The 16,454-nt window shown below is 41.6% G+C and overlaps 1 protein-coding gene across 4 annotated transcripts in view; it reads right to left on the bottom strand.

The window, feature by feature from the left end:
- Positions 1-13,644: 13,644 nt before the first annotated feature.
- tmem131l (transmembrane 131 like) overlaps positions 13,645-16,454 on the bottom strand; it is a 171,718-nt gene continuing 168,908 nt past the window's right edge. For 2 of the 4 annotated variants that reach the window (XM_072577926.1, XM_072577034.1), the window contains exon 35: positions 13,645-14,107. In XM_072577926.1, the coding sequence (XP_072434027.1) occupies positions 13,829-14,107 (279 nt within the window). In that variant the 3' untranslated portion in view covers positions 13,645-13,828. The remainder of the gene's footprint in view (positions 14,108-16,454) is intronic. The other 2 variants (XM_072578720.1, XM_072579595.1) reach the window with 1 other exon arrangement.

Here is a 16,454-nt window from a genome sequence, read left to right on the forward strand (position 1 = left end):
CTCCTAGTAGTATTCCTCTACCCAAGTCTCCTTTGTCAATGATGTCATTTCGAACAGTACTCACAGCGAATGCTGAGGATGTGAGACATTATATGCTCCTATCTTCTGTTTGGAAGGCCACCAATTGACAGAATATGATACCAGCTTCTCACAACAGCTGGGTCAGGATATATTGATGATGCCTCCAATATCAAGGCAGTAACCTGAAATTCTCATCTTTTTCTTCCACTTCTTCTGCTTCTTGTTTGATCTTTGGGGAAAGGTTAAGTGCTTGACCACTCCTGTGTAAATGGATGAGACTTGATCAGTTTGTGGAAAGAACGGTAGAGTGGTACATCAAAAGCCCCATCAGAAAGAAATTAACTGAACAAAAAGAAGAACAAAGAACGTTTTAAAGGCAATTTTGATGATGAAGAAATTATCCCTTCCCTCTCTCTCCCAGTGTAAGAATTTCTCTTTCCATAAGTCATTGCACAGTTTCCACAGTTACTTCAGTTTGAGGCTGTATCACGACAGGCAACGACATCGCAGGAACTCCAGCAGAAATTAGTATTTGACCATCATCAGCAATAGAATAAACTTGAATATTCAAGGAAATTAAGCCCACTTGAACATTTCAATCAGGACTGGATTCGATTGGAAGTGCCTCAGTAGTGTTTTGATCTGCAGGCTTGATTGGAGACTCAGAAGCTTCAACAAAATCACCAGCTATGATCTCAATAAAAGCAATACCGGTAATACAAAGGACAACTCATCTTGGTAGTTCATCACACAAAAGGAGGCCCTGTATCAGATTATGGTTGCTTTTGTAGTTGCAGTTATTGATGCTGGGTGTTACTCAAAGCTTCAGTGAAGTGAGTGGGCAAACCTGTCTCTTAATCATCTTCTTAAGCAAACTACAGACTCTCCTCAGATGTGACTAGGACAGTCAGTTACATGGGCATCAAAAAGTATAGCAAGGTTCAAACTGTTCTTTTCTAACAAATCATTAGCAGCTTCATTCTCTTTTGTTCTCTGCTGAGAGTGTACTGGAAGTGTACCATATCATCAAGTGATCAACCTCATCTTAGTTACACTTCACTTCTGCTTCCTCAATGAGGAGTGAAAACTCTTCAATATCTACCTGTTGTCCGAGAGATGGACGTCTTTCAAAGATTGATGCAAAATGCAAAGAATCCAGGTTGAATGATGTATATTGAAGATATCCACCATTCCCTTTTGCAATTTTTGGAGATAAATTGTAGCAAATATTTTCAATAAGCTCATTGACACACAAACACTTTGACTCCACTTCCTTCCCCCTTTGCTCTGGCTTCATCACATCTGCTCTGATCGTGCTACTTTCTACACCAGTGCTGACAATACCTTCTTTCTCCTTAAAATCAAACATTTGATGGACAAAGCCTTCAAACCGCATGTGTCCCATTTTCCACATTTCAGCCCTCACCTCACTCCATACCCATCCCAGAACCATTAGACAGCCCTCTATGCTCTCACCTTTCATCGCACAGGCCTCAATATTCCTGACATGAGCCACATCCAGTGCAATGGCCCCACGATAAATCATTTCCCCCTCCCCTTTCAGCATCCCTAATGTGAATGAGAAATGTGACAGTTTACTATCTTCAACCCTCTACCTCATCCTGCCCCCCAGCCCCCAAAACTCCCAGCATTATGTTCTCACTATTCACTCATCTCCCATACCGTTCTCTTCAGCAGTACGATCCATTCTGAATTGGTAATGCAACAGAGTGGGTACCAGGAGAACAAAGTATTCAATTACAGTTTTTGATTTATTGAGATCAATATCATAGTAATACCATGAACTCTCAGTGTATCCCCCTCCTCTTCTCTATGACTCCCACACAGTGCACTTTATTGAGGGCTCCAACAGACCTTGCTGCACAGGCATTGAGTAGGTCACTCGGGTAAAAGGTAAAATGTGGGACTATCTGCCTGGGGGTGTCAGTGGGGATTTGCAAAGGATGAAAAGTAAGGGTACCTTAAGAAAAGTGCCCACTTCCACTTTCCCCTTCACTGTCTTCTCACTCGTTGATGACATATCCCTTCCAGCGGAGAGATAGTGAGCACTTTGCTGTATTTCACTGAGGATTGAAACACCAATATGAGTCTTTGTGAAGTGACAGAGTTCATAGGCTCTTACTCTGGATCAGAACATACTGCCATATCATATTCTTTATGCACATTGGCCACTCTGTCCATGGAGATGGAATTGAACACAGTTACCGGGGACATCAATGCACTCGTGTTAGAGACGTCCATTCCAAGGGGGCTCCATATCTCTGGGAATGCTGACAGAGACACATACATTTATTGTGGCTTCTTGAGAATTGGCCTCTTTGGGGATGGTTCTCAGAAACTCAATGTCTCAGCACAGCTATAAGAGCCCTACTCCATCTGGTAGGAATATTCCAGCACCTTGTCCTTCTCATGTGACACACTCCTCGCTATATGACTATAAACCCCAATGAAGCATGTGTTTCACATTTTGGACCTCCCACAAGTCCTTCAGTTGTATAGAGGAGGCTGAACGCAGTCACGTGATTCAAGACAACCTCCAATGGTGCAGATTTGTTTTCTAATTCATGCATGGGATGTGGACAACGCTGGCTAAGCCCGTATTAATTGCCCATCCCATCGGGGAGGCATTGGCCTAGCGGTGTTATCATTGGATAATTAATCCAGAGACCCAGGTAACATTCTGGGAATCCATGTTTGAATCCTGCCACGGCAGATGCTGGAATTTGAATTCAATAAAAATCTGGAATTCAGAATCTCATGATGACCTTGAAACTATTGCTGATTGTCAGAAACACCCATCTGGTTCATTAACGTTCTTTAGGGAAGGAAACTGTCATCTTTACCTGGTCTGACCCACATGTGACTCCAGACCCACAGCAGTTTGCTGACATCCCTTGAATTAATAAAAATAAAGTTCCCCTGAGGTAGTAGTGATGGGCTGCCTTCATGAATCACACATGGACTGCAGCAGTTCACAGCTGTAGGTTGAATACTAATATCATCTCCAGGGAAATGGGAGATTCCCTGTTGCCCATACACTGTACCAATATGTCTCTCAAGTCATCCTCCCCCCCAGCCTTCACGCTGCTATGAACCGTTTTTCCCCTTCTCTCCTGGAGACCTGTGCCTATAATGAGAGAAACGAGAGAGTGCTCGAAGTAATGCGAGAAGTGGTGAGTGTTGGGAGGATGGAATTGAGAACATTTATGGTGGAGGGCTTGTTGTGAGATGGTCAATGTGAATGTTGACTGTTTAGATGGAGATGCAAGTGGCTGGAGAGAAAAGGCCACAAGTAGAGATGCAGGAGTGTTTGAGGAGTGCTGCACAGGAAAAAGGTGGGGCCACTGAAGGGTGAGGCTAAGCATTATTCAACTCTCTTTTTCTGACCTTATGAGGTCCTTAAAGTCTTGTGGCACTGATTCCAGCTGCAGAGGACTACATTCCTGCTTCTTACTACTTCAGTAAGTTTCATTGAGGTTTGTTTGATCTGGGCAACTGGCCTCTTCCTCCCAATTCTTTCCTTATGACCCAGTCAGCCTCCAACATGAACTCCAGGGAAGTATTAAGTGCACCAGGAGCAGTGCAGTTATTTGGAAGGTTGGAGTGAGATGGAGCAGCCTTTCCACAAAAAAAAAGGAGGCAGCGGCCACTCTGATCCTTACCTGGGTCTTTTTACAGGAGGGGCACAATATTGCTGCAAATCAAAGCAGGAGACAATGGAAACTCTCAGCGGGCCCAGCAGCACTTCAAAAGAGTTAATATTTCAGTTTGGTGATCTGTCAGCCCATTGCCTTTCCAGCCCTTCTGTTCAAATAGAGCTTGGCCTTAGGTCTCCCAATCTGTCATCTCATCATCATCATCAATACAAACTAGCTCAGTCACTGAAGGCCACTGAGCCAATGGAATAACAGACATGAACATGCTTCAGTATTTAAATTGCCTGGACATTAATGATTATTTTCTTCACTTTTAGATTAATGCTTTGCAAGAAAATAAATCTCATTCAGTATTTACCATCATAAAATTACTGAAGCAGAGCCAAATATAATGAATTTCATCACAAAGAAAAGTCATTATAAATCAATCTGTACAATAAAATTTTTTATCATGTATATTCTGAATGTAACACGCAGCTTCACTTTTGTAGATTTTATATGAAATGTTATGAACTATTTAGCATTGAAGTGCTGCCACTGTTTACATGTCTAGTGTGTGGTTTTAATGACAACAAACCACTCACTTCTTTATAAGTGAATGCTGTTTTGTATACAGCATAGGCTGGAGACAATTTTTTTATACTAGCTACTAATTCAAGCCGTTACTTTTTTCACTTTCCTTTTGATTGCTCTCTGCTTCCCATCTACCATCACGTTTATGACCGAAAGAACTGGTGCTGGGTGGGAAGAGTTCAGGAAATATAACAACTCACCAATAGCTATGGTACGTGTGGGTGCTCCAGCACATTCAAGCCCAAGTTCCCAAGGACCTACCCAACGCACAGATAAGGGCAGTGTGGCACACTCCAAGGACAGAGAGGCAGTCGGTGCTCGTTGGAAGGAGCAATTGGAGGAGGTCCTCAACCAAGGTACAGTCCTTGACATGAATGCGTCTCTATCGCTGATCGACTCCAGTCTGATAGGAGATCAAAAAGGCAATCAGACAGCTAAGAGTCAACTGGGCCACTGTGCAGATGAAATCCCTGTCAAAATACTAAAACAAAGCAGAAAAGCATTTGGTCCTGTATACGTGACCTCATCTCCTCATCTGGAAGGAGATCATGCCAGGAACCATCCAAGTTGTAACTGTGTGCCTCTTTTAAAGGCCAAGCCTTTCTGTTGGATTTTCTTTTAAACAGTGGACTAAAATGGGAGAAGAATTGATTGCTGAAGGATTTCTGAGTTTTTGGAAGCAAGTAGCTTGATACTCATTGTAAGTAATGTTTACACAGCTGCCAGGTCAAGCAGTAGAAGATGGTTTGCAGATGAGCCGAAGCCAGAAATGGAAAATTAGATGCTAACAAATAGTTGATTGTCATCAATAATTGGTCACTAGTTCACAAGCCAAAGGCTTTAATCCTGCCAACAACTATGTGATTGGCTCCCAGTTAGCCAAACAGCTGGACGATGGGGAGAATATATCACATCTCCAACAGTTCAGAAACTCTTTTCATTCACTGCAATCAAATCCACTTGAAGAAAACTAGTTCATAGTTTCTTCAGTTTTCATAAGCTGTGATTTTTAAGAGATTTTCAGGGTCCTTTACAAACTCAGATTGTAAGCTTGCTCACTGATCTGGAAGGTTTATTCTGAGACATTTCATCACTATGCTGGGTAACATCATTAGTGAGCCTCCAGTGAAGTGCTGGTGGGATGTCCCACTTTCTATTTAGGTGTCTTGTTTTCTTCAGGTGGGCGATATCATTTCTGGCTCTTTCTTAGAGATTGGTAAATTGGGTCCAAATCAATGTGCTTGTTGATGGAGTTCCAGTTTGAATGCCAGGTCTCTAGGAATCCCAGTGTGTGTCTCTGTTTAGCCTGTCCCAGGATGGATGCGTTGTCCCAGTCAAAGTGGTGTCCTTCTTCGTCTGTATATAAGGTCCTTTAGGTTCATCAGGAGCTGTTTCAGTGTTTTGTTAGGTTTGTGGGCTACCGTGATGCTAAGGGGTTGGAGTAGTCTGGTAGTCATCTCAGAGAGGCCCTTGATATATGGTCGTGTGACTAGAATCTCTGCGCATGTTGCGTCTACTTGTTTGGTTTGTTGTTTAAGAATCAGCGAACTGTGTTTATTGGCTGCCCATTCTTCTTGAATACACTGAATAGGTAGATCTGTGCCTCACTATCCACTTCACCTTCTATGATCAGGCCTACAAACAAATCAACGGGACACCCATGGGATCACCGATATCAGCTTCTCAGCAGAAGCAGTTATGCAGGGACTCGATCGAACAGCCCTCCCCACGTTCCAACCCAAACTTTGGGTCTGCTATGTGGATGACACCTTTGTTATCACAAAATGGAACAAATTAGAGGAAATCTACAACATCCTCACTGGTATAAATTTCACTAAAGAGGAAGAGAACAACAGACTCCCCTTCCTAGATGTTACACTAGAACAAAAAGCCAGTGTCTACAGGAAAGCCAGACACACTGACCAGATACTCAACTACAGGCACAATCATCCAAACACCCACAAACTGAGCTGCATCAGGACATTATTTAAACAAACCACAACACACTGCAGCACCCAGGGACAACGGGCTGCCGAAGAAAAACACCTATACAACGTATTCAGGAATGACAGGTACCCGATAAGCACAGTCCAGTGATTCTTACACAATAAACCTAAACAAGAAGACAAAACACACCCAGAGACTCTAGTCACCCTGCCATATATTAAAGACATCTCAGGGATGACTTCCAGACTACTCCGACACATTGGCATCACGGTAGCCCACAATCCTACCAACACACTGAAACAGCTACTGATGAACCTAAAGGACCCTAAAACCAACAACCAGCAGAACGAATGTAATTTACAAAATACCCTGCAAGGACTGTCATAAACACATCGGACTGATGGACAGGAAACTAGCCACCAGGATACACAAACACCAACTAGCCACTAAAAGACATGACCCTCTCTCACTAGTATCGTTACATACAGACGAAGAAGGACACCACTTTGAGTGGGACAACACATCCATCCTGGTACAGGCTAAACAGAGACACGCATGGGAATTCTTAGAGGCCTGGCATTCAAACTGGAACTCCATCAGCAAACACATCAATTTGGATCCCATTTACCAATCTCTGAGAAAAAGAACTGGAAATGATATCACCCACCTTAACAGACCAAGACACATAAATAGAAAGTGGGACAGAACACTAGCGCTTCACCAGAGGCTCACTAATATTACCTAGCACGGTGACAAAATATTTGAAAACAAACTGCCAGCTCAGTGAGCAAACTTACAACCCAAACTTCAAACTGAGCTACAAATCTTCTCAAAAATCTTTACGAGTGTGTAGTAAGATCAACAAAAGAATCATTTCACTCAATCCTGTGAACTGGAACTATTGACCTATTTTACCAGGCTTTCCCTCTCTACAGACCACTTTTACATTTTTTCATGTTTGTCTGTGTGTTTATTGACAATAAGGGTGTTTCTGAGTTATGTATTTATTGTCTAGAAATATTCAGTGAAAAGCATTTTAACGCAAATACATAGAGTTAGCTTTCTGTGCAAGAGGTCTTCAAACACAGCTCCACAGCCTCTGAAAGGTGTCCCAGGCCTCAAGGATTCCCTGCTCCAGGTGGAGCAATGACAAGCCTCCAATAATCCACACTTCAGGCATACCACAGCCAGGAACCCACATTCTGGGCATTACCACCACACTGTCTAGCTTCCCTATATTGTGGATGTATGAAGAAAATAAAAAGATGGAGGATGGGGGTGAAGACAAAGGATGCAGCCAGTTTGGAGCAGGAACCCAAACACTACCTAATGTGCTGGCACCACCATATTGGAGTATTGCTTACAAGGGACTAGAATTTTAACTAGCTCATAATTGTTTCCATAACTTGAACCTATTTACTTGCAGTAAACAGCAATTGTTGTTAAGTACAGAAACCTTGCCCATGATTTCCATCAACTGAATCTGAAAGTCAGGTAAACTAGGGGATTCTATGTACTTTTTTTAAAAATCCGTTACTCCGATGACGACTCCAGGAATAGCAGAACTTGATTTTGAACGCACTCTCTCAGTGAACTGTACGGGGCTTATCTAGGATTGGTTTGAGACAGAGGGGCCAAAGATTTGGCTGCAGCATTTAGTAAATATCAGGTGAAGAAAACACCAGGTTCTGCATTGCCTATAAGAGATAGTACTGAAAATGGCAACGGATTCTGTATCAACATTGTTCTCCCGAGAAGCCTTAAGGACACTTTCAAGGAACAGGTTGATTAACTTAGCTGTTAAACTGGAGATAATATTGCCTGGCAGAGTCAAGACAACAGGCATAATTCAGGTATTAATGTGGCACTTGGATTTAGAGGAAATACAATAAAAATTCTGATAATCACTTAACTAAAATAATGAATCATCAGTTATGGTTAAAGCAGTTTGGACAAGAGGAAAGAATGAAGTAACTGGAGATAACAGAAAATGACAGAGGAAAAAGATCAGGAAAGGAAAATAGATTGAAGGGAAAAAAAAACTAATGAGAATACTAGACTTAGAACTGAGAGAGAAAGCAACAGAATATGAACACCAGCTTAAAGAGATGCAGTTTACTTATTAAAATTAACTTTTGGGATGAATCCCACAATAATGAGGCTCAATTCCCAGCTCCACTGAATCGTAACAATCTCTCAACAATGTTGACAAATCCAGTTGTGCTAACTAGACAGGTATCCTTGTGGTCCATCACAGGGAAGGCCATTGTAAGAATCCTCCTCAATGGCTGACCATTTCCCTCCAGAGGGAGTAGCAGTAAACTCTACACATGGTCTTTTTTGATTTTTATTGACTGTGTCTGAAGCCTTTGCCTGTCAGCCAAGGGGAGATATGGTACTCCCTTCTCAAATCTGGCTGCTTGCAGAAAAATGTCACCATCTTCTACCCACTCCACGATGGCATGCAATATGTCATCCTCACAAACTAATCTGAAACAGACCCCAAACAAATGGAAAAGATGGTCAAGCAAGTTTGGGTTATGTTTTTCTCCATCTTCTACACTGCAACCATGAAGCTTCCTGTTGGACCAAAACAAATCCACATGACAAACGGGAAACTGTTCAATGATCAAGACCATCCCAAGCCCTCTCACTGAGCTGCAATACATGCAGACAAGTTGCATGTGCCACACTCTAATAAGCCAAGATCCAAATTACCACTGATACATTGGTGGAGGTGTATTAGAGATTAGGCCTTAGACTGTAGAGACACAAATGAAGTTATTGTTTCAAATCCAGTTTTGTCCTCAGAACCACATTCCTCGTCTTTTCCTCCATCCAGAAGTAAAACTCGAAAGGCTTTAAAAGGTACACAGTTTAGTCCTGGTTGATTTCTTTTAAATTAAAAAAAGGAACTATTATATGAATTGGTGAGAAATTATACAGGAAATCTTAACTGATATGAAATGGTCCTTTCCAATGGGTTTGAGAGATATCAATGTTTTCTTCTCTCATGCTCCCTTAGAACTCATGATTACCACTTTCCAAGGTGCCACTCCCAACAACAGCCCCTGGAAGATGTTCACCAGGTTGGCACTCAGAGGTCAAGGAGGGCCTGTTAATAAAACAGTCTAGGTCCACACTTGGAAATTGTTTTTTAAAATGTTGCAAAAAGAGCATAGTCAGAATAAAGTAATTCTGACTCAAGCAGATCACACACTACAATATATAGCTCTTGCAAAAACAACAGCTTCAAGGTTCGTGGAGCTTCCATTGAAAAGATTGAAGCCTGCAGAGTGGACGCACAAACTGATCACCACCAATGTCATCTTCTACCATGATGGCGAGTCATAGAATCATAAACAGCACAGAAACCAACCCTTCAGTCAGACTCATCCATGCCGACCACATATCCTAAGTTAACCTAGTCCCACTTGCCAGCATTTGGCCCATTTCACTCTAAACCATTCCTATTCAAATGCCCATTTAGATGCCTTTTAAAATGATGTAATTGTACCAGCCTCCACCACCATCTTGGGCAGCTCATTGCATACACGCACCATCCTCTACATAAAAAAGTTGTTCAAGTCGCATTTAAATTTTGCCCCTCTAACCTTAAACCTATGCCCTCTAGTTCTGGACTCCCCCACCCCAGGGAAAAGACCTTGTCTATTTATCCTCTCCATGACCCTCATGATTTTAGAATCCTCTATAAGATCATCCCTCAGCCTCAGATGCTCCAGTCTGTTCAGCCTCTCCGTATCACTCAAACCCTGGTAAATCTTTTCTGAACCTTTTCAAGTTTCACACCATCCTTCCTCTAGCAGGGAGACCAGAATTGCACACAGTATTCCAATAGTGACTTAACCAGGAGAGGAATCTAGTGATTTTCAGAAACAGTATAGTCATGAGAACAAACAACAGCTCATTGTAGCTATGTGCACAATTCCAGAAAGCTGTGATGCCTACCCATTGCCAGGGCTCAGGACATTGGCTTAGAAATGGAAAGGAAGTTGCAATGGGCAAAATAGGATCCAATGGTCATGGACCATGTGGGTACCAATGGGGATTGGAGGAGGAAGAAAGATTCTGCTTAAGAATAATGTGCACCTGTGACATAAACTACAAAGCAGAACCACAAGTGATCTCTGAATTACTCAGTCAAGAGCAAATTGAAGTGTAAATAAAATTAGATACTTAAATGCATGGCACAAAAAACGTGGTGGGAGAAACAGGTTGTGATTCTGACACCAGTATTAGGGAAAGTGCTAGCTGAAATATTAGGGTAATATCCCTCTGAACCATACTGAAATTAGAGTCAAAATGTACAGCACAGAAACAGACTATTCAGTCCAACTAATCCATGCCAACCAGATATCTTAAATTAATCTAGTTCCATTCGCTAACACTTGGCCCATATCCCTCCAAACCCTTCCTATTCATATGCCCATCCAGATGCCTTTTAAATGCTGTAATTACACCAGCCTCCTCCACTTCCTCTGACAGCTCATTCCTTACACACCCCACCCTCTGCATGAAAAGGTTGCCCCTTAGGTGCCTTCTAAATATTTCCCCACAGCTCACCCTGAACCTATACCCTCTAGCTCTGAACTCCCCCACCCCAGGGAAAAGACCAGAAAATGTCAACTCTCCTCCTCAGATGCTGCCTGACTGGCTGACTGACACCACTCTGACTCTCATCTCCAGTCCTCACTCTCTCCCAGGGAAAAGACCTTGTCTATTTACCCTATCCATGCCCCTCATGATTTTATAAACTCCTGTAAGGTCACCCATCAGCTTCAGGGAAAAACAGCCCTAGCCTATTAAACCTCTCCCTACAGCTCAAATCCTCCAACCCTGGCAACATCTTTGTAAATCTTTCCTGAACCCTTTCAAGTTTCACAACATCCTCCCGATAGGAAGGAGACCAGAATTGCACGCAATATTCCAACAGTGGCTTAAACAATGTCCTGTACAGCCGCAGCATGACCTCCCAACTCCTGTACTCAATACTCTGATTGATAAAGGAAAGCATACTTTTTACTATTCCATCTACATTAGACTCCACTTTCAAGGAGCTATGAACCTGCACTCCAAGGTCGCTTTGTTCAGCAACACTCCCTAGGACCTTACCATTAAATGTATAAATCCAGTCCTGATTTGCCTTTCCAAAATGGAGCACCTCACATTTATCTAAATTAAACCCCACCTACCACTTGAAGGAGACATATAACTAAAGCAGCAGAGACATTTAAGCTAAATGGGAGTGAGGGACCAAGTGTGTAAAGATGTGTAAGTCAGAGGCAAAGGACAAGGCAATAGCATGGGGTACTGACTGGGTATTGGTAAGCACAGCATGAGAAGAGGAGCCTGTCGGTGCCAGCAGAAACATGACTGAATTCCACCTTCAGAGAGTGGGGCGTGAGTCTAACATTGTTGTTTTAAACATAAAGATGACAATTTACAGAGATATGAAGACAGATCTCATTAAAATGAAATGGGGTATAATAATATACAAACTTTTCAAGTGGTGGCAGAAAGAAAAAGTTACAATTATGAATTACCTTAAAATCCAGAAATTGGCATTCATTCACGTGATTAGTGTCAAGTAAGTCAACGTCCAAATTCTTGTATTTTGCTGGTGACAGGATTTCTTTTCGTTGGGAGTTTGGATACAAGTGAATGCATTTTGAAGGCATGGCAGTGGTTCACCTTTCTGGTAAAGTTTTCCATAACTAAAACTTTGAGAAGGTGGTTATGATTGGGGACAGACTGTAGCTAAGCAGGGAGTGACTTTGCTGATTCCTGTCCTAATGTAAAAAAGCAGACTAGAGAAACAGTTGCAGAGTTGTTTTATGGTTGTTCGACATTCAACGTTTCAATCACATGACCAGGGTTTTCCGACAGACCTTTCAGTTAAAATGTTTAAATGCACCGGATCAAAAGCTACTGATGTTGTTGGAGATAACTATAGGGACATTAACACTATGTAAACAAAATCTGACTGTAGAGATCCATTCTATGGTGTGGACTAAAATGTCTACACAATGCAGGAGGATGAAGCATTGCTTTTGACACTGGATACTGTGTCAAACATTAAGACCAGCAGTAACTGACTGCAGCAAGAGATATTCTGGCAGAACCAGCAGTCAAATAGCAAATCCAATTTATTACTGAGAAGTGCAAGGTGATACACATTGGCAGAGGGAATAGCAAGCAGCAATATAGATATAATGGTACAAATCTAAAGAGTGCGCAGGAACAGAGGGATCTGGTGGTGCATGCATATTGATCTTTGAAACAGTCAGAACACATTGACAGAGGTTGGCAAACTACACGGAATGTTAGGCTTTACAAACAGACATCAGCCTCAAAGTCAAAAAAAGTTATCCTGAGCCTTTAAGTTTTGGTTAGGTCACAATAACAGTATTGCATCTGGTTCTGCTCATCACACTATAACATGGATGAAAGGTTCCTCAAAAGAATGCTGAGGAAATATACCAGATTAGTTTCAGAAGTGGAGGATATTAGTCACCAGGTTAGGTTGGAGAACTGCTGTTGTTTTCTCTGGGGGAAAGGACATTGAGGGGAGATTCACCAGACTTCGACAAGGTTGTAACACTTGCATACAAGGTAGACGAAAGATAAATATTCCTATTAGCTGACAAAAAAACATTTGAGGCAAAAATTTAAGGCTTTGGCAAGAGATACAGGAGGTATTAAGAACCACCTTTTTACACAACAAAATGCCAATTAGATAAACTGAGTACCCATGAGGGTGGGAAAAATGACAACAATGATTTTAAAGGAACGCAGATGGAGTGCGATAGAAATAATTCACTGCTGCCTCAGTGCCAGGGACCCCAGTTCAGTTGCAGCTTTGGGTCACTGTATGGTGTTTGCACATTCTCCCCATGTCTCTGTGGATTTCCTCTGTGTTCTGGTTTCCTCCGACAGTCCAGAGATGTGCAGGTTAGAGTACATTGGTCACCGTAAATTGCCCCATAGCATCCAGGTATGTCCATTCTAGGCAGGCTGGTCAGCCATGGTAAATGTGGGGTTATGGGGATAGGGTCAGGGGGTGGCTGGAATGTTCTTCGGAGGGTCAGTGCAGTCTCGACTGGCCAGTTGGCTGCCTGCTGTTTGACAGGGATTCTAGGATTTCTATGATTACATGGGTAGACAGGGGAATAGGACTAAGTAGATTGACCCACAAACAACCTGTGTAGACACAATGGGGATCCTTCTGTGACATAAAGGACTAAACAAAAATAAAATTAACTGCAAGCAGTGAGCAGTCAACTTGGTGGATAACGTTGTTGAAGCAGAATGAGGTCAATCAAAACACCACTGTAATACAATGCAGCATAAATTGAGACCATCTGCGATGCAGAAAAAAAAACACATTTGCCACAAGCTGTTTCTTTTTGCGTCCTTTTATTTGGAAAAGTTTTATTAAAAAATCTTGAGGATTTCTTTTCCTGTTAAGTGCAATTTTCTCTGTATAAAATCAGAAAAAAATAAAAAAATAAAAGAGATTTAATGCACCTAAATACTCTTAAAGTATTTGAACTATTTTTATGCACACATTTAGTTAAAAAAAATCTAACTCAAATATCTCCATAATAACCTGAGTCACTAGACAGCTGAGAGCTACAAACACGACTGCAGGAAGAATTCCAAATATGCAGGTTCATGTAAGTGCCAAAAGGATCAAAACTGGCTGTTTGTTCTTGACTACAAGCTGTTTCCAGATTTTCATTCACCGATGTATAAGAGACTGCACTACCAGATGTGAAGTAGCTGTGATAAGGGTCACATTGTGGGGTCCAAATGGATCCAAACAATCCAGACATAGGGGACAGACTTCTGGTGCCCGAGAGGTAGGACTGAAAAACAAAGAGGGAAGAGGTATTGTTTTAAACTGTTCAAAAATTAAATTTCTAGTTTATTTTTTAAAAATATGCTAAAGGGCTGTTATTTCTTCTAGCTCCATTGCAAATCAGCTATTATTAAATATTTACAGTATCTTTTCCAGATAGGTTTAAATGTCCTAATTTTCAAAGCTATTAAATTCACAATATTTAAATGCAATGTCTGACTTTTTATCGAGAATACTCATTTTAATCATTTTTACCGATGAGTAAACAGTCCTCACTACAAAACAATTGCTGTTTAAGACCATCAGATGTAGGAACAGAAGCAGATCATTCAGCCAATCAAGTCTGTTCCATGATTCAATGGGATCACAGCCTGTGATTCTTCAGCTGTACCACCCTGCCCTTTCCCCCAAAACCCTGGATTCCCTAAACGGATTAAAAATCTGTTTGAACCTTGAAGACACTTAACAACCCGGCCATGAGAGCCTATTCAATAAAGAGTTGCAGAAAGTCACTATCCCTGGAGAGAATAAATTCTTCCTCATTTGCCTTATTCTGAGATTTGTCCCTTTGGCCCTCGTCTCAGGGGAAAACAGGGGAAACAACTATCTACAATCACCCTTTCAAGACCATTAGGAACCCTGTGTTTCCATAAGCTTGCCTCTCATTCTTTTAGACTCCAAAAAGTACAGGCCCAAGCAACTCAAAGCCTTCCCAGATGTCAGTCCCTCTATACCCAGAGTCTAGATTAGAGTGGTGCTGGAAAAGCACAGCAGGTCAGGCAGCATCCAGGAACAGGAAAATCGATGTTTCGGGCAAAAGCCCTTCATCAGGAATAGTCCCTCCATACCTAGGACCTAGTGAACCTTACCTGGACTGCCTCCAATGCCAGTACATCTTTCCTTAGATAAGGAGGAGCAATACTGTTTACTGTATTCCAGCTTTGGTCTGACTAATACCTTTGTGTAGTGTTAGTAAGGCTTACCTACTTTTTAAATATTCCATTCCCTTTGAAATTAAAAACCCAACATTCCATTTTCCTTATCTTGTACCTGAACGTGGACACTAGTTTGTTTTGATTTACAAGGACATCTACATCCCCTGGTGCTGTAGCTCTCTGCAGTCGTTCTCCCATTTAAATAATATTCAGCTTCTTTATTCTTCCTGCTGATATCTCACATTTCTCTACTTTATATTCCTTTTTCCAGGTTTTGGTCCATCCGTTTAATCTGCCTATATTCCTCTGCTCTCCTTCCCACCTATTTTTCTATTATCTGCAAAGGCAGTGAAGGTAAATTCACTTTCCTCATCCAAGCCTTTAATATACTGCAAATAACTGTGGCCCTAGCACTGATCCCTGTGTCACTACTGGTTGCCATTCTGAAAATGCCCCTCTTATCTCAATGATCTGACTTCTATTAGCTAGCCAATCCTCTATGCTAATAGTCTACCTCCAACGCCATGAACTCATTAAGTTATCTAACATATTGTACATTATCAAATGCCTTCTGAAAATCCAAATATATTACATCCACTGCTTCCTTGATCGGTTTATTATCTCTTCAAAGAATTCTCACAAATGTATCAGGTATGATTGCCCGTTCCTAAAGCCGTGCAGACTCGGCTTGATCATATTATTTATTTCTAAATGCCCTAATCATAGAGTGTAACACTTAGAAGCCTTAAAAAGAAAACCCTCTTATAAACCTCTGGGACATAATTAAGAACATCGTGGGAAGTTAGGGAAGAAATTGCCGGGCCCCTAGCAGAGATACTTGTATTATATACAGCCACAGGTACTGGAGAACTGGAGAGTGGCCAATGCTGTGCTTTATTTAAGAATAGCTGTAAGGGAATGCCAGAGAAGTACAGACTGGAGAGTGGTGGGTAAGTTGTTGGAGGGGATCCTAAGAGACAGGATTTAGATGAATTTGGAAACAGAAGGCATGATTAGGGATAGTCAGCATAGCTTTATACATAAAAATCATGATTATCAAACATTGATTTGAGGACGTAACCAAAAGGATTGATGAAGGCAGAGCAGTAAGTGCAGTCTACATGGACTTTAGTGAAGCCTTTGACATAAATCCACATGGTAAACCAACTAGTAAAGTTGGATCACACGGGATTCAGGGTGAGCAAACTAATTATACAAAATTGTCTCGATGGTAGGAGATGGTAGGTGGTGGTGAAGGGATGTTTTTCAAAAGCTTGTGACTAACAGTGTTTCCCCAAGATCCATGTAGGGTCCCCTTTTGTTTGTAATTTACATAAATGACTTGGATGAAAATTTAGGAGACAGGAGTTTGCCAATTACACTTAAATTGGTGGTATAGTTGATAGTGAAGGTCAACTA

The sequence above is a fragment of the Chiloscyllium punctatum genome, chromosome 1 (assembly GCF_047496795.1).
Source record: "Chiloscyllium punctatum isolate Juve2018m chromosome 1, sChiPun1.3, whole genome shotgun sequence".
Classification (NCBI taxonomy): Eukaryota; Metazoa; Chordata; class Chondrichthyes; order Orectolobiformes; family Hemiscylliidae; genus Chiloscyllium; species Chiloscyllium punctatum.